Source organism: Oryctolagus cuniculus, chromosome 15, assembly GCF_964237555.1.
Source record: "Oryctolagus cuniculus chromosome 15, mOryCun1.1, whole genome shotgun sequence".
Taxonomy (NCBI): domain Eukaryota; kingdom Metazoa; phylum Chordata; class Mammalia; order Lagomorpha; family Leporidae; genus Oryctolagus; species Oryctolagus cuniculus.
The window spans coordinates 31,508,894-31,531,907 of record NC_091446.1 but is presented as its reverse complement, the minus strand read 5'-3'; the positions used below and the strand labels follow the sequence as shown (position 1 = coordinate 31,531,907).

Below are 23,014 nucleotides of genomic sequence, written 5' to 3'. Positions count from 1 at the left end.
TCTTGGGAGCAGTTTTTAATACGCAGAGAAAGACCAAAGCAGAAGGAGTTACTGTATCTGCAAAGCATGGTGAAGAACCAGCACTTATTTACAGAAAGTGGGCGTGAGTGAAGCACTGGCGGTCCTGGCTGTACCCAATGAGCAGAACCTACCGAGAAGTGACGAGGTGAATCTGTGGCCTGTGCATGCATGGCGGTCGGGGGCAGGCTCTGGGGTGTGCCGTGCTCAGCAAACCCATTCCCCTGGACGACCCTCGGCAAGCTGCTGACCCTGTCCAACCTCATCGGAAAACGGGGGTAGTGTCAGCAACCGCATTCTGGGGGCTCCTCTGTATGTAAAGCAAACGGTCAGGGGCCCTGTGCCTGTGTCACCTCTAGGGGACTGCTATCTGCACAAGTCTTGACAAGTTTGGACAAAGAGCCTTTGACTCCTCTGTCCTTTCCTTGCTCTTCCACACTTCGGCCTATCTGTCCCGTCTTTCCTCTCCCTCCTCCCGGGGTGGCCTGGCTGGAAGGGCTCAGGGTCCCTCCCACTCCCCAGCCACTTCCGTGCTGGGTACAGCACTGACCATGTGACTCCTTGCCCACTGTCATGCATCTCCTGGGGGTTGCTCCTCCTGGGCCTAACAGTAAGCACACCAAGAGCCATGTCACCGTCTTCCGTACACAAATGGCATCCTTCTGCCAACTTCTGTTTTCCAAGCTGAGAATCCCCTGCTTCCCCTCTTGTCTCGTCTCCTGCCTGTCTCTCACTTGCAGACCTGGCCCCAGTCCTGAACCCCACGGGCATTTGAGGCAGGCTCCTTGGCCTCTGCTCTCAGCAACCCTGTCCCCATCCCACATTTTATTCTTTCCCAGTCACAGAAACTGTATCACACTCTTAATTGTTAAATTAAGAGACAGTGTCAAATATTCCCTCCTTTTTTGTTTAAAGAAGCATTATCTGCAGCATTTATCCTGAGAAAGAAAATCACACCCGCAGAAAATGAAGTGATTTTGGTTGCAGTCTGCTTGCAAAGAACCGAGGAGCCCTGGGACCCCCTGAAGATCCTCTTCATGAACTGTGCGTCTCTCCACGTCCCATCTTCCCAGCTCGGAAGCCTCCCGCCTCCCACTCCAGTCTAGCCTCAGCCTCCAGATCCTGTGTTCTTCCCTAAAATGGCTGAGAGCTCTGACTGTGCCCGGGTAAGCTGGTTTGGGATGGGATGGACCTGGCCATCTGTCTGGTGGGTGCCTCTGAGAGGTGCACGGCTGTGTGGGGAGGGGGAGCATGGTTAGACTCAGCTGTGTTCTACAGTGATGACTTCTGAATAACACCTTCTGCTTTTAGAAGACGGTTTTGTTCAACCAAACAATTAAGGGCTTGCCTTACCAAGCCCTCAGTAATCCCTCCTTGTGGGAGCAGGTCTAATTTGCTTTAAGTTGAGGGGTGTGTGTGTGTGTGTGTGTGTGCATGTATTTGATGTTCCAGTGCACTTTCTCTTTGTACTAAAACTCTCTCCTCCATAGCAACATGAAGGATGATGATTGCTTTTTGTGGAGCCGAATACATTGCTCTACACTCAACAAATATTGTTACCCGACTCCCATTCCAAGCCTGGGGAGATCTGGAGTCGCAGAGGAATAGAACCTTCTGACAAAGGCTGCAGTCTGAGTGTAATTCTCCTTGCGAAGCACTCGTTTCCCAGAGGAATAGCCAGTGATGGATGCCACTGTCAGAAACCCAGATGCACACTCCCATACATCAGCCAGGAAAATCCGCCAGCAGCTCGCCCAGCAGGCCAGAGCTGACTCGCCCACTTGCCCCCCCAGTGGGAAGAGAGGTATCAGGAAACCCAGGGCAGCAGCAGGAAACAGACACAGGGGAAGGAGTTAGACGGGGTTGGTTCTTGTGGGTCCCCGGTTCCTGTTGGGGGCTGAGGGTGTGGAACCGTACTGCTGTGTGAGCAGGGCCGGGGGAGCCTTGGGAAACGTGTGGCCTGGGAGTGTGCTGGCAGCTTCTGTTCCCGGTGCTAGTAAGTGGACATGTACAGCTCTACCCATGAACTTTACTCCTTATATAGGGATGATGGCTCCGTCTTCCTCGTGGACGGCTGTGATCTATCTACGCTAAGCTCATGCTATGACATGGAGTCCCTTTGGAGAGCAGGTCTGTGTGACTGCAGCAGGAGGGGTGGTGCAGTGGTCGTGGAGAGGTCTGAAGAGTCAGGATACTATGGGGTGGAAGGGTGGAAGCCGTCCGGCAGGCCCACGGGTAGCTTGTGAGTGTCGGGTGCTTTATCGGTAGCGGCAGGCCAAAGCATTGACGTTCTTAACCACATAAAAGCCCATGGTGACTGGAGGGATGACCAATGTCCGGCCGGCCCGCAGGGGGCGGGGCTTCAATTCTGGGAGTGTCCCGTCGTCCACCATGACTAAGGGCTGGCCATTCAGCTGCACTGACCTACAGGGAGGAAAAACAGTATGGGACTCATTAGCGTATCATAGAGGAGCCAGCACTTCAAAGCCTGGGTAGTCCCAGGTTGCAGGCCAGCCCTGGCTGACACCTGCTGACCAGGTGTTTAATCATTCACTAAACATCCCAGCAACCCCCTGCGGTGAATAACTACGGTTAACCCCATTTCATCTGGGGTCGCTAAGTGACTTCACCAAGGTCACTCAGCTTGTAGGTCTGGGAGCCAGGGTTTGAATCCACATAGTCTGGCTTCAGAGATGTCGTTTAGACCGCTGAAAAGTCTCAGTGATACAGAAGTCGAAAATGTTTCACGCCTTAAAATATCATAGTAGCAGCTCGATTTGACTTTTTGACCCGAAGACTTGTTACCTGTGGAATGATGCACGGGCTTCACACAATTTCAGAAATCTATTTGTTTCTTTCATTAATTGATTTAATGCATTGGAGAACTGCATGATGTCACTTTTCTAGGGTTATTCTGAAGAGGGACAGATAATTATCTATCAATTCTATTTCCCTAGTCTGAGTTTCCCTATTTAACAGATGTTTCCATTTTAGTAACACAACAAAGTAGGTGGTGAAGTCGGCATTTGTGACCTCGCTTGCTTTTATCTTTGAGTGTAGCCAGCCATTTTCACCCTGAGAAGGGGACCACATGAGAAACAGCCCACTTTAGGGGATGGAGGGAGATGCCACCCCCATGGCCTGTGATATGGAATCCAGGCAACTTCCCAGCTGTTTCTGACCGCCATGTACCCAGATGGAAGCTCAGCTGTATGGGTCAGTAGAAGCGGCTAGAACCCGGCCACCAGCTGGAAGTAAGGTGGTGAGTCAGCCCCAGAGAATCAGCATCGCGGAGTGATGAGTGTTTCTGGGCCTTGCCCAGCCTTCCGTGTGATAACATTGCAGTGATGTCATCCAAGCCGTAAAGGGGATAAAATGTGATAAGCTGGTAGGTCTTTGTTTTGTGTTACTTCTGTGCTATAAATGATGGGCAGCTTTAGAGAGAGATAATCAGACCCATGCCCAACAGAGCAGACAATTCCCAGAGATAAGAGGGCTGCAAATTGCCCCCGCCGGAGAGCTGAGCACAGGAGAGCTCCAGACTGGCCTCACATGGATACGTTTAGGCTGGGTCCAGATCTGACGGACAGGCCGGAGGGCCCCCGCCCCTGCCACCCGTCAGAATGGGTGAGGAATGAGCGAGCCACAGGGGCACTCCTGGGTAGGAGGCAGGTCTGCCTCTGGAAGCTGGGGTGGAGGAGCTGAAGGTCTGTTTTGATCTCATCAGATATGCAAGCAGCTTTGGCTTCCGAGCACAAGGCGTGACCCTTGCGGAGAAGCCGGCCTGCTCACTGCAGTGGGAGGAGAGTGAAGAGGAAGATGCACCTGCCCAGGAGGCCCAGGTGTCTTCGCTGTGCATTTTCACTCTTTTGTTTCAGGTGCTGCGAGTAGTCTACAAGCAGACGGGAGTGCAGTGAGATGCAGTTCCACAGTTCTGATGAACCTCTCCAAAGCGCTTACATTTATGTAATTGTTCTGCCATAAAACCTTCAGTGTGCCTCCCCTGGATGAGGGTACTTTAAAAAGTTTGGGAAAAGTCACATTAAAAGATAATCTTGGGGGGCTGGTGCAGTGGCGTACTAGGTTAATCCTCCGCCTGTGGTGCTGGCATCCCGTATCAAACCAGTTCTAGTCCTGGCTGCTCCTCTTCCAATCCAGCTTTCTGCTATGGCCTGGGAAAGCAGTGGAAGATGGCCCAACTCCTTGGGCCCCTGTACCCACGTGGGAGACCGGGAGGAGGCTCCTTGCTCCTGGCTTCGGATCAGCACAGTGCCGGCTGTTGCAGCCATTTGGGGAGTGAACCAATGGATGGAAGATCTTTCTCTCTGTCTCTCCCTCTCACTGTCTGTAACTCTACCTCTCAAGTAAATAAATAAAATCTTTTTTAAAAAAGATAATCTTGGTAAAAACATTTGAAATCATGCATAATTATCTCACTATATGCACTTTTTGAACTGTTTGAAGATTCCACCAATGCATGGATTTCAATCTTTTTTTTTGAACTCAAAATAATTCTGTCCCGGTTGCCCCTCTTCCAGGCCAGCTCTCTGCTGTGGCCCAGGAAGGCAGTGGAGGATGGCCCAAGTGCTTGGGCCCTGCACCCCATGGGAGGCCAGGAGAAGCATCTGGCTTTTTATGGCTCCCTTCTGAAAATCTCTTCCCTTGGCTCCCATGTTTGATTCTCTGATTCCCTCTCTCCCCCACCCCTCCCTCTCCCTCTCTCCCTCATTCTCCCTCTCTCTCCCTCTCATTTCCTCTTTCATTTCCAGATATTGTTTCCTTTTGAGGGGGCTGCTCCCCTCTCTGCCTCTCAGCTGTTGGGGCCCTTGGGTGCTGTCACCCACAGCCGTGACTTGGATCCCACCCACACGCTGATGTTTCCCAAACCCGTATCTGTAGCCTAGATTCTTCCTCCAAACTTAGGTATCTCCACTCTGTTGGCCAAAGTTACCACGCCCAAATTCAACATCTCAAATCCTGTCCTATCTCTGTCTTCAAAAATAACTTCTGTGACAGAACCACCATGTATCCAGTCACCCAAGCCAGAGAGCTGGACGTCTTCTGAGGCTTCTCCAACCGACAGATCGAGGGCTACCAAGTACAATCAATTCTGCCTCCTAGTAGTTCTCAGATCTGTTCCACTTTCTTGCCTCACTGCTCTCATTTTAGTCCAGAATTAGAATACTTGACTCCAAATTTGTCTGTGCCACATCTGCTGTCAGAGTGGCCTGTCCTGTCACTGCACTGCTTCAGACTCTAACCTCGTCCCTTCCCCTTGAACACGGACTATTAAGCTAAACACCGCTACCTCCCCAGTCTCAGCTCCCTTTACTCTCATGCTCACCATGGGTCACAGCCCTCTGGGAGTGGCCGTGGGGTCCGTTAGCAATTACTGTGTGAGGATTTCGTCAATCTTTTTCAAGAAAGATATTTAAAATAACATTATACTGTGGGAAGACCATGCCACTCATTGACATTGAAAAGGAAGAGGCCAGGCACTCCTGCTCCAATACGACCACATTAAGTGACCTGCAGTTTGCTTCCGGATCACTGTGTGAGGTGTTCCCTCCGCCTGGAGTACAGCCTTGTCCTCTTTTGGACAAGACTGCAGCAGGACCGTGCAGGGCATGCCCAGGAGTTGTCTCCCCGGGACAATCTTCTCTGCCCTGGGCTGAGTTACGAGCCCCACCTCCGAGCTCTCAACCCTTGCCTGCCTGCTCTGTCCCTCACTGGGCTGTGAATCCTCAATGTCTAAAGGGACTCGGTATTTCCTGAGAAAGTGACTAGACTTTTGAAGTTCTTCTGTTATTCCTGGTCTTCCTGCGTTGGATTTCTCCAGGTCTAAAGAGGCTCCCCAGAGGTGCGCTGAGTGTCTTTACAGCTTTCATTTACTACCAATTACTCTCGCTCTCAGTGGGGAGGAGAGATTAGATCTGCATTATCACCATTCGCACAGTCACTCACTAGATAACTTATCCCAACCTGACACAAGGCCATCCATCACTGCTGGGGTTTCCATCCTTAATAAAGATCTCTAGGACCTGCACTTAGCTAGGTCAACACGAACGAATTTCGTAGGGTTTGTGTGAGACCCTGAGTCCACATACATCCTTATCTACAAAGACCTCTCACTTTAAAGATGAATGATACACGTTATCATCCCCACTCTATTATTCCTGCTTATGTTTCCCTTTCCGTACTTATCTCATTGCCTAGCGGAGTCACCTCACGCTGAATCTCACAGCACCTTTCATTTACGTACACGGAACAGTTGGTAAATCTGCAAACACAATACATGAATGATGAAAATCACTGATGCTGGGACACCATTTGTGCAAAGGGCACTGTGCTCTGATTTCCTCTGTTTCATTTGGTACTCAAACCCACGGAGGCGGCCGTTAGCACCCCTCGATTACAGCTGAGTGAGTCCGAGTGCACGGCCAGTGGTAGAGTGGAGATGTGCACTGAAGCTTGAACTGCAGTCGTATGTGAGCTCCCTTGTCACGTGTGATTGTGAAAGGGCAGTACTATTATTGTTGTAACTTTACTGTTGTGACGAGGTCAGAGGTTAAGTGGCTTGGGCAAGGTCACACAGCTAATAAGTGGCTAAGTGAGGTCTCGGATTCTGGCCTCCTGACCATCCCTTTCTTCTATTTCTTGGTGTTTCTCCAATTCCAGGTGGCACTCACTAGGGTCATATTTCTTTCTTTGGAAACCTTTCTTATCATATTTTCGTCATATTCTGGGACTTCCTTACTGGCCCACGATTTCTCAAAGCAAGTGCTAAATGATCTGGCCCAGGCTGAACTATTTCTCTTGCCTGAACTGCTGAGGGCATTAAAATTATCCAAATATTAGGACAACTGCATTTTATCACCATTTGTTTTTACAAAGTCTGAGTTACTTTCCAATTCCTACACTTGCTTTCTTAATCTTTCATGTTATTTGAAATGGGATTCAATGTGTCACTGTGGAGTCAAGTCCTCTGCTCCCCTGGTCTCTGTGGGAGCCCCTTAGCCTGGTCACCCTCCCTGCCCCCACCACCTGTCTGCAATCTCTGGTGTTCACAACTGGTGGTTTCTGATAGCCATGGGTATTTACGCATGGGTTCAACCGTTCTGAGGTCTCAGGGAAGCAAGTCTAGTGGGCATGTCCTTTCCCCATCGTGGAGATAATGTGTTAGACTCTAGTCCGGCCAGCGGGTACTTCCATGGGGAAGTGTGTGTGTGTATCAGCAGCAGACTTGTTGATGTCTGGTTCAGGCTGGCATGATCTCAGTTGCTGAGTGGGAGGTGAAGGGATTCCAAGAAAACTAGTTCCACTGCAGCCATGTTGAGAAAGTTATTTGCCTCTCTGAGCCTAGGCGTCTCCATCTGGATGATGAGCGCTGATTGACCAGATGGACCTCGAGAGCCCTCTGGCTTGACAGTTCTTCAGGCACATGACCCATGCCTGACAGCTAGCCGGAGCCAAGCTAATGCCAAATTCAGAGTGCTCCCTCCTGAACAGAGATCTGGCCATGCCATCGGCCTGTTTAAGTGTTCAGCAGCTTCCCGCTCATCTTAGGACATTGTCCAGTCCCTGTCAGTGGGCCATTTTGCCCCTTTATCTAGCTTAGCCCCCTAGAAGCTCATCCTAACTCCTGCCCACTCCAGCTCCCCACCACCATCTCCTTTCACGGCGCATTGCATTTTGTTAGTCGCCGTCTTTCTAATCTCAGTGCTCCCTTGGTGTTGTTCCGCAGTCCGGAGCGTCTCCGTATTCTGCCTTCCTCTTCCAGCTTCCTTCTCCTGGCTGCTTGCTTCTCTCTCAGGTGGGGGGGGGGGGGGGGCTCCGTGCAACTTCCAGGCGCACCACGTGCCCGTACTGCTTGGGCCTCAGCACCTGGCACATGTATGTGACGGCCAGCGGCTTGTCCGTCTCAGCAGGAGACAGGAAGCCCGGCTGAGCCCGTCATCGCTCTCCTGCCCACACACTCGCACAGGGTGAGTCAGTAAATCACATGCCAGATATAAATATGTAAGTACTAAAACTACACGGAAGAAAAAGCCCCTGGAAGGTCAGAAACTTGTTTCAGCTTAGGCTTAGGGCATTCAGTGCGCAGGTGTGCTCTCAGTTTCTGAACTGTTGTATGAAAGGGAGGGAAAGAAGGGAAGAGATGAGTGAGAACTCGAATGTGTGCGCTCTGGGTCTGTATCAGCAGACACACACGGCTGGTTCCCAGTCTCGGTCCAGGGCCCTCTCCTGTGCGCCACTAGAGGTCACTCTTGTCCTACACAACAGTGCCGGCCGAGCCAGCCTTCGCGGTGGCTCCCAGGAAGCCGGAACGCGGGGGCCTGTCCCGACAGCCGGCTCTCCAGTCCGGGGAAGGCCGCGAGATGTGGCCTCTCGGAGGAACAAATCACAGAATCAATCAAATCCCAACCCAAACTTCCTTGCGGTCCTCTTGGCAGGGGGCCCACCAAATGTGGAATGTAGCCTGATATTAAGAAAACGTGCGAAGCCGGCTTGCAATTCCTGCCGGGGTGCCGGCTTCCCGGCCAGTGTGCAGAGAGGGGGGGTGGCTGCAGGTGTGCGGTTGGCGCCGGGCTCTCGCGGGTCCCAGGTCCCGGTGCTGCGCCGGCCCTGCGCTCCCCGTCGCCCGCACCTGTTTGTGCTTTGGTGCTCCCCACGGCCCCTCGCTGAGTCGGGAAGCTGGTATGTGCAGCCCCTGCCCTCTCCAGGTCACAGGCCGGTTAGAGCGCGGAGGGGCCCGGCCGGGCTTCGGGAGAGAGGGGCTCTGCTCCCTTCTCTTGCCCTCAGACAGCCTGTGTGTGCCTGTGGGGCCGCTTAGAGAGGACGTGTGCCTGAACCGGCTCTGAGTGTGGCCACCACGCTGAGCCCCCCGCCCGGCAGGGCTACCTCGTCCCACCTACCCCGCTGAAGTCAGAGCCCTAGGACACTGGAACACTCCCTGGGGAGCTCCCACACCTCAAGGTCAAGGGGAGATTTACTTCCTTTCAAGTGTGCCCTGCAGAGTTTCTCCTGTGCTTTTTCCATCAATCCCGTGGACTCCCTGGCTGTTTTGGTAGTTTGGGGAGAGTGAACCAGGGGATGGATGATTCATATTCAATCCCTCTCTGTTTCTCCCATCCTCTTTTTCTGTCACTCTGCCTTTCAAGTAAATGAATGAATGGATCTTAGAAGAAAAACAAAAGCCTGTCCTCCCCCCCCCCCCCCCCCCCGCCCTGGCAGACGTGGTCCCGTCGGACGGCTCAGATGGGACAGGGGCAGAATCTGCACCTGCCTCTGCGCAGCCTTCCCTGCCTGCCCGCTCACTTAGGCAGGAGTCCTGTGCTGAGTCACTGTGCCGCTAGACTGCTTAGTTTTCACGTTTTAATTTTCAGTAGCACACGGCTCCGTGTCTCCTTGCCTGTGACATGTCACTTAACACTGGTGGAGTTCCACTCGGTCTCTCTCGTTCTGACGTGGCTTGGCTGCACACTGGAGTCTCTTCCTCTGCTTAGTTAAAGCACAGGAGACTGTAAGAGACGAAGTGGGGGGGCTCCCTGTTCCCCTCGCTCTTCCAGGAGCCCACACCCCATCTGAGGAAGCTCCTGGTCTCTGAGCCATCTGGAGCCCGATAAGATCACTGCTTTTCACCCTACCCTCAGAAGGGCAACCTGAAACAATGACCAGTTTTGATCTAGCTTCCGCGTCACTGACTACAGAAAACACCAGCACTTCTTTCCACACACAGCTGGGCAGCAGGGCCAGGCAGCAGCGGGGTGGTGTGCGCAGGCGAGTTGTTTGGGATTAGGTTTTCCTGTGTGTAGTCAAGTCTGGGGTCATGCTTTGATGTGTGTTCTATCCAAGCCAGAATGGGATTCTACCATGTGCTTCTAAAGGCTTAAACCCACTTAGCACACTTGGCAGGCACGATGAGATCCTAGCTAAGTAACCTGGATTTATACTGGTATTGTTAACTTCCAACAGAGGAGGGAATCGTTTGGGGGCAACTTGGGAAGAAAATTTGATTCTTCAATCATCTCAAAGCTCCATGCCATGGGCATATCAAACTCAAACCACAGGGCAAATAGCATCAGCTATAAAAACCATGGGATACAATAGGCACCAGCTATAAAACCATGGAGACTTTCTTATGTGGCTACGCTGCCTTCCCATCCCCCACCTAGAATTGATGCCAAGGTCACTGGCATTCACAAGTGGTGTTTAAGGAGCATTACTCATAATCCACTGTTCTGTGCGTTGTGGAAATTTAATTATAACAGACTTGATCTTTGCCCTCGAAGGCAGAAACATGGAAACATGCAAATATGTGGCCATACACACCATAATAAACATATTACGCAAACAGCGGAGATAGAAGAAAAAGAACATTCAGTTTGCATTTCAGGGTCTTTGGCAGTCTGGCCCTAATATGTCTTTGTGGCCTTTCCCCTCACCCTTCAAAGCATCCTATATCCCAATCACGTGAGATGATTCCACCCCCCCACCCCCGCCCCGCCATGAGCCTTGAACTTTTGTCCTCCCAAACCTTCAGTAAACCCATCCTGGAACTGCCTTCCCTGTAGCACTTCCCAGAATATGGCTCATCCAAGAACTTCACAGATTCCCAGGTCGGAACTGGTCTCTTCCTTCCATGTGCTCCCAGTTTCTGGATCTACTCTCATGTGATCTGTTTTGTTGAGATGTAATGGATCCTTAAAGCAGAAGCACCAGGTTCCCCAAGCCTTACTTGTGCGAGGCTGGAAGAAGCGAGCAGTGGGGTTCAGAAACTGTCTCTTTACAGACAGTTCACGCTCCGTGAAGAGTCAGCAGAGGGCAGGGCGTGTGTGCACAGAGGCACGCCCCCAGACAGCTTTTTCCTACGTAGAAGTATGAGATAGAGGTCCATAGCCATACCCCAGGCTCTATGGACAGCTATTCAAATATGTGAAATCAAGGAGATATGTATTCCAGTTTTGCTGGCCTTTTTTCCTGTGACATCAGGTGTGCTGGGGGAACCCTCAGAAGTTCCTTGGGGCTTACTTACATTTGTCCATCACCAAGCCATAGTCTCTGGAAGGCGCAGAGAAAGCCGATGATAAAGGCCATTTCCCAGTCCACCAGGACTGCCCATGTTTCCTGCTTCCCTGGCCCGCCCCCCCCCCCCCCCCCCCATTTAGAACCAACTGTTCAGATACCCGAAAGTGCTCATCTCCTATGTTTTATCTGGGACAGACTGGGAATCCCTGCCTGCAACAAGGGTCCCCATTTGAGTGGGGGTGGGGAGGGGAGAACCCAGCCCTGATGGACAGCTATGCAGAGGCTTTCCAGCTGCTGGGAACGAGCTGCAAGAAAACATATTCCTGACTTGAGGACGGACGAGAAACTCTTGGAAAGTAACAGTGAAAACCCTGGATTCCTAAACATCTTGGTTTAAGATGTCAAGTCACCAGAAAATATAAAAGCATTTTATAATCCTCTAATCTACAGAGTGATCTGCACATTACTAATCAGGGATTTACAACAAAACAAACAATAGAAACCTTGGGGGAGCCAGTACTCTTCCACTCAGTCTCAGAGAACTCCCAGGGGCTCATGGCAGGTTCGCACCTTTGGCAAAATGGCTTGGTGCCCGAATGAAGAATATAATCTGGGAGAAATCAAAGAAATCAAAATGCAAATCAGCTAGGATCTTGTTCCAGCAGTTTATGGAAGGACAGTGGTTCTCAACCTTGGCCGCATATTTGGATCATCTGGGGAGCTTTAAGAAACACTGGGGCCTGGGCCCCAGCCCAGAGATTTTGGTTTAATTGGTCTTTGGGGCAGGTTGGGCACTGGAATTTTTAGAGCTCCCCAGGTGACTCAAAGTCGAGCCAAGGCTGAACACGGCGGGTAGAAGAGGCAGGAATATATTTGCAGCGGGGCATGGAAGGAAACTAAGCAACTTTCTCACCACTACATTTTGAATCTATTTTGAATAAAAAGTTTTTTTTTTTAAACTCTTTTGGAGTGCATGCCAGAAGGCCACGTTTTTTAACCTAAAACAAATATGGGAACTTTTCAAAGGCAAGTTTTGCTGTTGTATAGACTGCAGTGGGCCTTTCTGCCATCGGGACAGAGCTGCGTCAGCTCCTGCTTGCTCTCGGCCTGCACAGCGGGGAGATGAGTGCTGGGGAGGCACGGTGCAGCACTCTGCCGGGTGAATTAAGGACTAAGCCAGGTGAAACCTTAGCACTGATTAGGAACCCTGTGTTTCCTTAACACTGAATAAATACACATTCCTTGGAAGACAAGTCCTAGAAAGTTCTTTAGATTTCTCTCAAGTCCTGGATTGTGCCATAGTGAGCTCCCAACGGACAAAGAGTGGTTCAAGCTCTCTTTAGGCAGAGCAAGTAGGGATGAAGACTAGATCACTCAGTATCCCATGTTTTTCAGAAACGTGTATAATTATTTACTTTGACCCCACAGGCATTGGATATAGCTCCTGTTTCTGTGCCACAAGTACTCCCAAGGGTTAAAAGGATTTAAATAGCTCTAAGTTACGTGAGTAAGTCTGCACTAACTGAAATGAAGGACATTCTCTTCTCTTTCCTTTTTTGATAGACTTCTTGAGAACTCTGAGGTATAAGCATTTTTATATGCATATATTTGCCTGCATCTATTTATATTTGTGCTGCTTACAGTGTCTATTTCAGCCTCTCTGAACAGGAATAGTAACCTGAATGTCAGTGCTCGGGATAGCTACCACTTGCCTGTTCACGAGCAGCCTGCTTCTAGATCTCCCAGTCCCAGGCACCTTCCTTGCCTCTGGGTGCTCCCAGCCTCCGTGCTGTCCTTCCTCCTGAGGGGCTCAAAATGGCCTGGGACCAGGGCTGCAACTAACGGGGTTGCACCTGTACCAGCAGAGACTCTTCCTCCGGGTGAAAGAGCTCTCCATTCTCAGTCTCGCTTTTTTTTTTTTTTTTTTTTTTCAAAAAAGGATCCTCTTTTTTCCTGATTTGTAAAACCGGTACCTGAAGCTCTGCATGGGCTAGCAGCTTTCCTCACTCCTATCAACCTGAACAGGACAACAGCTGAAGCTCTTTTCTAAACAGATTAGAGAAATTAACATAAAAATGAAACAATAAATAAACCAGAAGAAAGTAAAGGTGCATATTTATCTGACTTCAGGAATATAAATACACACACATAAGTCGAATGGAAGAAACCATAAGGCAAAAGACATATTTAACTATATAGAAAGGGAACACTTTTGTTTGTCAAGGTAAGAACCTGAAAGTTAAATTATTGAAAAATAGCAAATAAAATACTGGATAAAATATTTCAGTAAGTATGACTGATAGCAAAGGGAGAAACTGTCTTATTAGATCAAATTTAATAAAACAGATTAACATCCCAATAGAAAAATAAGCAAAGAACATATAAGACATGAAAAATCTTCTTATACCACTAAACTCAAAGAATATAAATTAAATAAGAATACCATTTCCATTATGAATTTGGCAAGAATGGGAAAATGTTACATACTGTGTTGGTGAGGTGAGTTATAATAAGAAGTTCACATGTCCTACTCCTTCTTCAAGTAAGCTTGACTAAGGTAGGGAAATTTGAAAGTTAATCCTTTGATATAAGGTCCTATAACTTGATAGATTCCAAGATGAACAATCTGGAAACCAGCCTGTTCAAGGAATGGCTGAAGGAGCTGAGAGTGTTTAACTTGGAGGCTGGAACTTTAAGGAGAGTTCTACTGAAAAACTGTTATAAAGATCTACGCTGCCTAATTTTCCAAAACAAGGGTAGAAATGTCAAGAGCATGCCCTTTGTCTTCAGAAGGTTTACAGAAAATGCATATTATGAAAAAACCATGCATGTATTTCAAATATTTTTTGGCACCAAAATAAACTTTGAGATCCATTTTTCCATGAACTTTTTAAAAAATGATTTATTTTATAAATGAATTTGCAAAGCAGAGTGACAGAGAGAGAGAGGGAGAGACAGAGAGATTTTCCATTTGCTGGTTTACTCCTCAAATGGCTACCAAATTTAGGAGCCTGGAACTCCATCTAGGAACTCCATTAGGGACTCCCATATGGGTGGCAGGGCCCTAAGTACTTGGCCATCTTCAGCTGCCTTCCCAGATACATTAGCAGGGAGCAGAGCCAGAAGTGGAGCAGCCGGGACTTGAACCGGCGCTCTGATATGGGATGCTGGCAGCCGTGGCTTACCCCGCTGTGCCACAGCACAGAGCTGTCTACTCCTAAAGTGGGCTAACTTGTGAGACAGACCAATCCATTAAACAGATGCTGAACTCTGTCTTTCAAGGACAACACAGGGGAAATCTTTGATGCACAGACATCCTTCTAAGTTTTTCCTCTATAAAGTCATCTTTTAATAACTACAGAATGTTCAGAGTGGTTCCTTTTAAAAAAGAAACTAATTTAAACAATCCCAGATAAGTGAAAGTAATGGAAACCTGCAGGCATACATCTGGCTGATCAGAGCTCAGAAAATCCAGGTACCCACTAACATTGGCAGAAGTTAAACACTGGAATGTCTTGAGTCTTGTGAGATATGTGGACTAATGGACCCTGGTCTCAGAAAACAGGTCTTCAGGCTTTGTTTTTGAGTGTGTGAGAAGTCTTAGTATAAAATTCTTGGAGTTAGGGTTTTTCCCGAAGATCCTTTTACCAGGTCTATCTGCGGCCAAAATCTAAATGTAGTGCTTCCAGTTATCATTAGTGAGGGATTGTGGTGGGTCAGGTGGTGGCCAATTCTGTGCTCAGGACTTTTCACATTAGCCGCACTCTGCATCCAGAGATGAGGTATCATAATATAGTCTGTTCCAACAAGGACATGAAGATATTTTTAAAGTCTTAGCACCTGGGAGTTACTGGAGTATTTTCAGAACCACTCTGTTTGGTTAACATCAAATGACACCTCCCTAAAGGCTTGCAGTGAGATGCCAGTGTTTTTCTTTGATATTGGATTTAATGAGGGTAAAATCAAAGCAAAAGTTATATACCAGAGAGATGGAAAAAATGAGCAGTGGTTTGTGGAAAAAGGAAAAAAAAAAGATGTTTATTTCTTCACAGAATAGGCAATACGGTTCTTGATTCATAGGAGCCTTGAGATCTTTTTCAGTTACAATCATGGCAGCTAAAGGAGAAACTCATGAAAATATGAAATTTAAACATTAATGTGGAACCCATTAACTCCAAAGCAGAAATGCTTTGCACCTCTATTACGGCATAGCCCACAGGCTGCTTCCTGCTAGTTGTTTGTAATAACAGAGATGCGCTCTTTGAGGGTGGGGACCCAGAATTCTCTCCCTCCAGCCTTACTCATAAATATCCCACATTAAATAGCTCTTGAAGGCCAGGTGACAATGTGGTCTAGTGTTAGGAAGATCAAGGGACATTTGGATTGGAGGCATTCACACTGAACTTGACATTCCCACATCTCCCCTAATTTGTCTACTTGCAATTCCTGAGTACTCAGTTATGGCATCACACTTCTTTAAGAATTTTAGCCAGGTTAATTACCACTGCAAGTTAGGTTCCTGAAGAGGAACAAGTCACTTCCAGTACAGAGTAGGATCTCATTAAAAATTGATAAATGGAAGATATTTCTTTTCCCTTTTCCTTGGGAAGCCACCTTGGTGAGCATCTTTGCCTCAGAAGTATCTCTCTGAGGGCGGATTCCACTGGGCATTAGGGAGCTCAGAGTACCTGTGAGTATTGGGTCAGAGTATAATATATTGAAGTTGATTCTCATATCTCTCAGATCAAACTAATTTAATCATCTCTTTGTCTCAGAACATAGAAGAAAACAGAGGGAATCCCCCAATTTATTTGCTTTTCCTAGAACTCTATGGCTGGGAGACAGTTTTAAATAGCTAAGAGAATAACTTTTAAGGAATTCCTGAAATTAGGACTTATGAAGAAAAGTTAAAGATCTGGGATGAATTAGCCCAAAGGCGAGAGCTGCTGGGTAACCTAATACTCTTCAAATCGATTCAGTCTATCAAGAGCCTGAGGTGAAATGAATCCAGACAATACAGAGACAGAGTTCAGTTATCCATCCTGTATGCTTATCCTGTGAATTCTAATTTTCTGTGACTGGGCCGCTGGAGTAGCACACTGTTGAAGAGAGTGCACTGGATTAGAGGTCAGGGGAGCAGGATGGCAGGTGCTTTCTGGCCTCATCACTCACTAGTATTGTGACCCTTGAATAGGTCACTTAATGCTCAAAGCCTCAGTTTCTTCAACTTTAAAATGGGAGAGGGGCAAGAGTCTTTCTATATGCATCATGGTGCCATTCAGAAGGTTAAATGAGATAATGACTATTAAAACTTTCGATTACCTCTAAAGTCACAGCCTCAGGTATGGTGGGCCCTAGTGTTCTTATAAAATCAATTGTTAAGACAGATTGAAATTGTGGCCACTCTCTTCCCAGAGGTCTTTAAACATTGGGCATTCTCTGATCCACGTGGCTTAGCCAAGACTGTCTGAGGGCAGAATAAACTAGATCACCTTAAAATGTCATTCCACCCCAGTATTCTTAGCATCTGCCAGTTCCCTGAGGCTGATGTCCCTGAGTAGAACAGCTGAGCTGTTTCATTTTTTCTAACCTTTGGATTATTTGCCTTCCACATGGGAGATCTGTGCAAAACCCCTGGAATCTGACCTATGACCTGTTCTTAGTCTGAGCTTTCCCGGGAAAAATCCTTTTACTTTTGCTTTGCTTAGTTTAGCTTCATGTTGCTTCTTTGTTGAAAGACATTGGACAGAAGTACGTCTCAGGTAGAAAGGATTCTCTAGAGGATAACGTGTATTCGTGTGTGATGACAGGAGGCAATGGGCAGATTCCCTCTTTGGTGGTGGTAGGGCTTCCCCAACTGTGTTCTCTGACTTCCCCAGAATGGGAACTATTCTCCCAGGTGTGAATGGGGCCCTTTTCCCAAAGGGCAAGACAGGAGGAAACACAACAAGGGAGGGCCGCAGAGCTGGAGATCTGCTGGGAAAAACCAGCCACATAGTTTGCGCATTCCCTCCCTCAGTACAGGCAGCGTCTCTGCGTGGCTTTCTGATAGCTTTGAGAAACTACTTCGCTGGTGACCAGGGAGACCACTGCTTCCCAAGATGGGGTGGGAGTGGAGAAAGGCGAAGACACTGCAGTCCTCCAACTCATGGGAGCGGTAATCTTACCCCGGCTCCCACTGAGTCAGGACCCGAGAACACCCGTGAGAAAAGTCCGCGCTGTCCTCGGTCAGCCGAGCGGAGCTGGTGCAAGGTGAGCTCGCTTAGAGGTGAAATCTCTTACATCGTACTCCTTGGCTTTCTGTCGTTCTGTCATTCTGGGCCAGATCTGTTGACCTTCACTTGGCAAGCCTGTGACTATCTGAAGAAAGTTCTTACACCTTACGTCACTTTTCTTCTCTGAACTGAACGCCATTTCCTTCAGCCATTCCTCGAAGACTATGTATTCAGGCAGAATCCCCTTCCCTTGCAGTTTTCCAAAACTTCTATCCTATGGGGCAGAGAGCACTCCCCTTTTGTCTGGTTCTCAGCATGAGAGCGATCTCTTACCTAAGGAGTTGAGACCTGAGTGGGCTTCTCATCGGCTCACTCACTGAGAAGGGTGACAGGGACCTTCTCTGTGAACCTGAACGCCTAAACCGGGCCTCACTAGTGGCATCAAGTGTGCTTCCCGTGTGACAGCTGGCATCCCTTAGCTCCCAGTTAACCCTTTTAGAGATTTCAAATCTTCCCAGCCCTGAGGGCAATTCTAAGAGAATGGAAATTATCCCACGCCCTCAACTTCAAGTTTTCTGGCATTTCCCTTTTTCTGAACCCCAGACCTTAGTGGCCAACTGGTGGCTTTGGTGGGGCACTGATTTACTCTATACCCTCATTCTAGTTCCTCTAGACAGGAGCACTTAAACAATCTTCTACTCCCAGAACTTTATATTCTCTTCTGAGCAAACATGGCTTCAGGCTATAGCAAGGAATTAGCGCAGAACACAGAGCCTGGCCCCAGAGGCTTATAAAAGAGAGAAAGAGAGACCAAAGGCTGAAATCACTTCCTATATTTCCTTTCATCCTTCTTAGCACAGCCTGCTTCCCTGAAACCAAAGCCTTCCTGTGAGCCCCTCATCCCAGAGCCACTGAGGGCTTTCTCGCCAGCAGTTAGGGCGCAGAGTGCTGGATACCGGACTGTGTGCGGGACAGGGCGCAGAGTGCTGGATACCGGACTGTGTGCGGGACTGTCCCTGCCTGGTGGCTTACAGGCTGAGAGGTCGAGGCAGAGGCTCAAAGTCCCCCGAGTCCAGCACAGAATAGGTGTGAAATGAGCATAATTTACAGGAGAGGAACACATTCTGAAAAGTGAGTGAAGGGCCCAACGTTTCACACAGTGTTACAGGGAGCATCAAGGGCTGGACCCCAGTCTCTCTGACGTCTGATCTACAACTCTCTGATACAACGTATGTGAAATCTATGTGTGTAAACGTGTTTATATTTCTAGATGTATGTGTGTACATGGGAAGTGGAATTCACCTATGGAGACGGCTTTATTTCACCTATATCCCCTAACTTGAGTCTCGCAAGAATCACGTTTGACTGCTAGGAAACAGGTTTCATCATGCAGATAAATGGGAGCACCGGGATTCAGATTCGGGTCTTCTAACTCGAGCTCCACTGTTCTTCCAGTTACATGACATTACTCACTGATCTCAGTAGTTGTTACCAAACCCCTCTTTAGGATCCCTGTGGAATGAATTTCTCTTTGTCCTTGTCCCTCTAATGTATTATTAACAATGGAACACAACTCCCCATCAATATGCTGACAAGGTGATGATAGCGAAATTTGAACAACAAGCACATTGCTAGCCAGTGAGACTCAGTCACTTTAGTCACCACGAGGACGGGTACAGGCGGGACAGGGGCCAAGGAGCAGTCAGGCTCACACAGTAAGGAAATTATGTTGAAGGCAGGGACACAGGGACGGGGCAGACAGATGGCGTGGTGGCCTGTGTCCTTGGCTGGTGCAGAAACAAGCTCATGAGAAGATGCCACCCTATGCCTCCCACCTCCTCCTGCTTGTTTATGTGATTCTTAGCAAACCCTTTAACATAATCTTAACAAATGGCTTAACATATGATCTCAAAAATTTGGGAAGACGTCTTTGTAAAAGAATATTCTTAGGGAAAGTGACCGTTTCCCTCCACTTCCCCCACAGGCTAGAGTTCTGTGTTGAGAGAAAGGCAGGCAATGGATATTTATTATTTACTATGTGTCAGGAACTTTACGTACAGTACCTCATTCACTCTGTTCCACAGGAGAAGTTTTATAGCTGAGGAAACAGGCTCACAGCGATTACAGAACCTGCCTAGTACACAGCAGGGATGGAGGCATTGGCCTTGTCCATGAAAGCATTTGGCACGTCCTTCAACACAGGGCCCATGGTCTTCCCGACACCAGGCAGGTTCAGCTCCTAAGCTCTTCAGTCCAGAGGACTTAACCTACCACAGTTACTGCCAGGAATCAGCCGCTCTGCCAAATGGCTATTGCTTGGCAGCAGGAGACTTAAACACACTTGTGGTCCCCATATACTCAGATCCTGGATGAGAATTTTAGAGCTGGAGGGACCTCATCAAGTAAACAGCAACCCTTGAATTCTGCAGATGAGGAAACTGAGGCCAAGGGCTTAGGGTTAGGGGATTTCCTGGTTCATGTGGTTGATTATTTAGTGGTAAAGCTGGGACTAGAATTAGGTACCTTTCTTAGGATGAAGGCCATGAATCTAACACACCAGCAATGAACTACTAGGAAGTAGAGAGACAGGAATTGAAAAACCCAAGAGAGTCCTAGTGATAGGCAGGATTAGGAAGAAAGAAATGTAGAAGCAATGTACCTGTAGCCAGAAGAAAAAAAAGCCATATGTGAACCAAGGCTGAAAACAGATCGAGGGTGGGCTAAAGAGATTCAATAAGTGACTTCCCAAATTGTATTTTGTTCCATTGCACATGCAGTTGGAAGCCAAATGCAAACCACCAAGGTTGCAATGAATCAGTGAACAATTATAGCACAAATATTTGTGGGCAGCTGTGGGAGTGCAAGCCACCTGCTCCAAGTTTACAGCTTTGTTAAACTTGGTAAACATCAAAAATGGAATGGGAACACCCCCGTCTGTACAGCATCCCATACCCTTCCTGAGCGGCCTTGCTTGGGTAGCTGGGGTGGACTTGCCCTTGACCAGGTCCTCCTCAATATGGCCTCGAGGTGCTTTCTGTTGGCAGAGATAAGTGCTGCGGATAGTCTGTTGCAGCGTCTAGGGAGGTGGAGAGTGTCACAGGGAGGACCATATATTTAGAGAGTTTGAAGGGGTCTTACAGACCACAGATGTCATCTCTCTCATACTGCTCAGATGAAGAAATTCAGATGTAGTGATGTCCCCAAAGTCATAAAATTATGGACAGAACTGATTATTGATCTTGAACTTTTGACTTTTTGTCCAGTGTTGTGGGGACCCATGAGCCGGCCATGCTAAGGCTTATCTTGCTGACCGTTTGCAATAGTTACTGCTGTGTGGATGTTTATGGTTTCTGTTGAGCTGCGATATCGGGACCTTTCCATAACCCCAGGGTTGAGTCTACAACTATGGCCTTGGGGCTTCCCATACTTCTTTTCCCACTGACCAAGAGTTGAGAAAACACCAGGTGGAGCAACAATAAGCTTTCTGCTGGCGTCCAAGCCGCCTGCTACGTGACCAGGAGCTTGATTGGATGAAGGCGCGTGATCACCTTTATGGCTGGACAAGGAGCGCATGGACTGTGCGTGATCAGGCACCCGATTGGAGTGCTGCCACATGGACTGTAGCATGGACTAAGCTTGCTTACATGCTTCAACAATGTTATACCATATAAGCTGTTTGTGATATGGTACGGGAGCTTCCCCTTTCTTTTGGAGCTCCCCTTGCTCAAGGGTTTCTTTTTCTATCCTGTTTAAATAAAAGTCTACTGAAGACCGATCAGCTGGGAGCAGTGTTGTTCCTTTGCGGGCAAGGGAACCACACAGTGTTCCTTCCTCTATGCCCTAGGAAGATTGCAATGACACAAATGGAGGTGTACCATTATAGAACTGGAAGGGGCACGGTTTTCAACTCCCAGGATTCTTGGTTGCCACATGACCAGGGAGTGCTTTTGGCATTTAGTGGGCAGGTGCCACAGAGCACCTCACAATGTGATAATTCTGCATCATGAATTCTCTCTCTCAAATGCCAAAAATACTCTTTTCAGAAATATTTTTGTCCACCATTTGACTTAACAGTTGCAGAAGATTCTAAACCTAGGGACGGGGAGGAATCTGATTAGGGTCCTGAAGAGCGGAGTCAGCAGTTCCCCAACTCCAGGCTGCTCTTTGTCCTACCCTCCTCCCACTGAGCCCCAGGGAATCAGTAGCAACCTTGCATGACGCCTTCAGAAAAGGGGTGACTATCTCCTCCCACCATGCTCCGGCTACACTGGCTCCTCGGTTGTTTCTAGGTCAGCACTTACTTGGACTTCAGGCCCTCTTGCCCATAGGGCTGCAGCAAATACTGGTGGACAAGCTTGTCCCTGAGAGTCCCAGCCAGTTTGATTTTCTTTCTTGATCGATGCAGGTTGATGATAAAAAGTGTAATGGACCCACGAACATAGTTGTGGCTGAGATCCAGAGGGAGGAAGGGAAAAGATGGAAACAAAGTGGTCAGTTAGATGCTCCTGAATAATTTATAGGCTGCACAAAATAGGACCACCCCAGAAAAGGGCATTTACTTTATGGGCCTTGGCCACCATAGCCCTTCACAAACAGGAAGGCCTGTTATTGTGGTTTCCTGCAAAGAAGAGAACTGCTTCCCACCATACCCCTTTTGCTTTTGTTTAAACTATTGCAAAGGTTTTAGAATTTCTGAGTATGGAAGTAAAACATGCTGATTACAAAAAAATGAAAAAAAAATAGAGATATACAGTGGAAAAAGAAAATTTCCCACAATTCAGTAACTTGAGATATGTCAATGTGTTGGTACACATCCTTCCAGTATTTTTCAGTTATTAATTTGACAAATATTTATCAAGTGCTTTGACATGAAACTCAATATTCAGAAAATTGGGATCACACTACTCACACAGCTTTTTTGTGTGTGTTAATGAACATCTTAAACATGTTCCTATGTTATTATATAATTCTACTTATAGAAGAACACTAAACTTTTTAATCAGAGAAATGCAACATAATTTATTTAATCATCTACTTTTGCAGAATTATGTTGTTTTCAATTTTTACCATTAAAAATTATGTCACACTCTTTGTAAAGTGAAGCATTAAACCTCTGACTATAATGTAAGTTAAAAATGTTATCTCAAAAATTAAAGTTATGTCATGAAGGGCTTCATTGTACATAAATTTTTGTACTTCATAAGCATTTCTGATGGCTAAAGTCTTAGAAATTGAAGTCACTAAGCCCAGAGGAATTACATTGTGGCATTCCTCAACAAATTTTCCAGTTCATTCCCAGTTGTGCCCTTCCCGTGGGGAGATTTTATGCCCCTGCTCTGTGAAACCCTAGGCCTCGTGCGATCAGATGGTTTGCTTCATCTCATGAAATGTGGGTGCACATGTTCAAACCTCTGGGAAGAAGCTTTAAGAGACAGACCACGTTTTGCCATGTCTCTTTTCCCTCTGACAGATCGAGCGTTCTGGAAGAGGCTGCTCGGGTGACTTGAGTGCTGCCAGGAAGATGATGTGGGGCAGAGCTGCAGCTGTGCTGGGATGGACACGTAGTGCGAGTGAGAAATAGACTTTCTTATTGGAAACCATGGCGATCTGGGGTCTTGTGAGTACCACGGCACAGCTTTACGTAGCCTGACAAATACACACATTTTAGAATGCTGATATTCTTTACAAAGCTTGTACCAATTTTCTCCCATCATCTCTATATCCATTTACTCATACTTTTAAGAATAATGGGC

At 47.7% G+C, this 23,014-nt stretch overlaps 1 protein-coding gene across 4 annotated transcripts in view; it reads right to left on the bottom strand.

Annotated features, from left to right (window-relative positions):
- Positions 1–23,014, bottom strand: part of HPSE2 (heparanase 2 (inactive)) — a 781,878-nt gene continuing 758,864 nt past the window's right edge. For all 4 annotated transcript variants that reach the window (XM_051824058.2, XM_051824060.2, XM_051824059.2 and 1 more), the window contains 2 exons: positions 21,563–21,709; positions 1–2,442 (listed from right to left, as the gene is read on the bottom strand). In XM_051824058.2, coding sequence (XP_051680018.1) covers positions 2,277–2,442; positions 21,563–21,709 — 313 coding nt within the window. In that variant the 3' untranslated portion in view covers positions 1–2,276. The remainder of the gene's footprint in view (positions 2,443–21,562; positions 21,710–23,014) is intronic.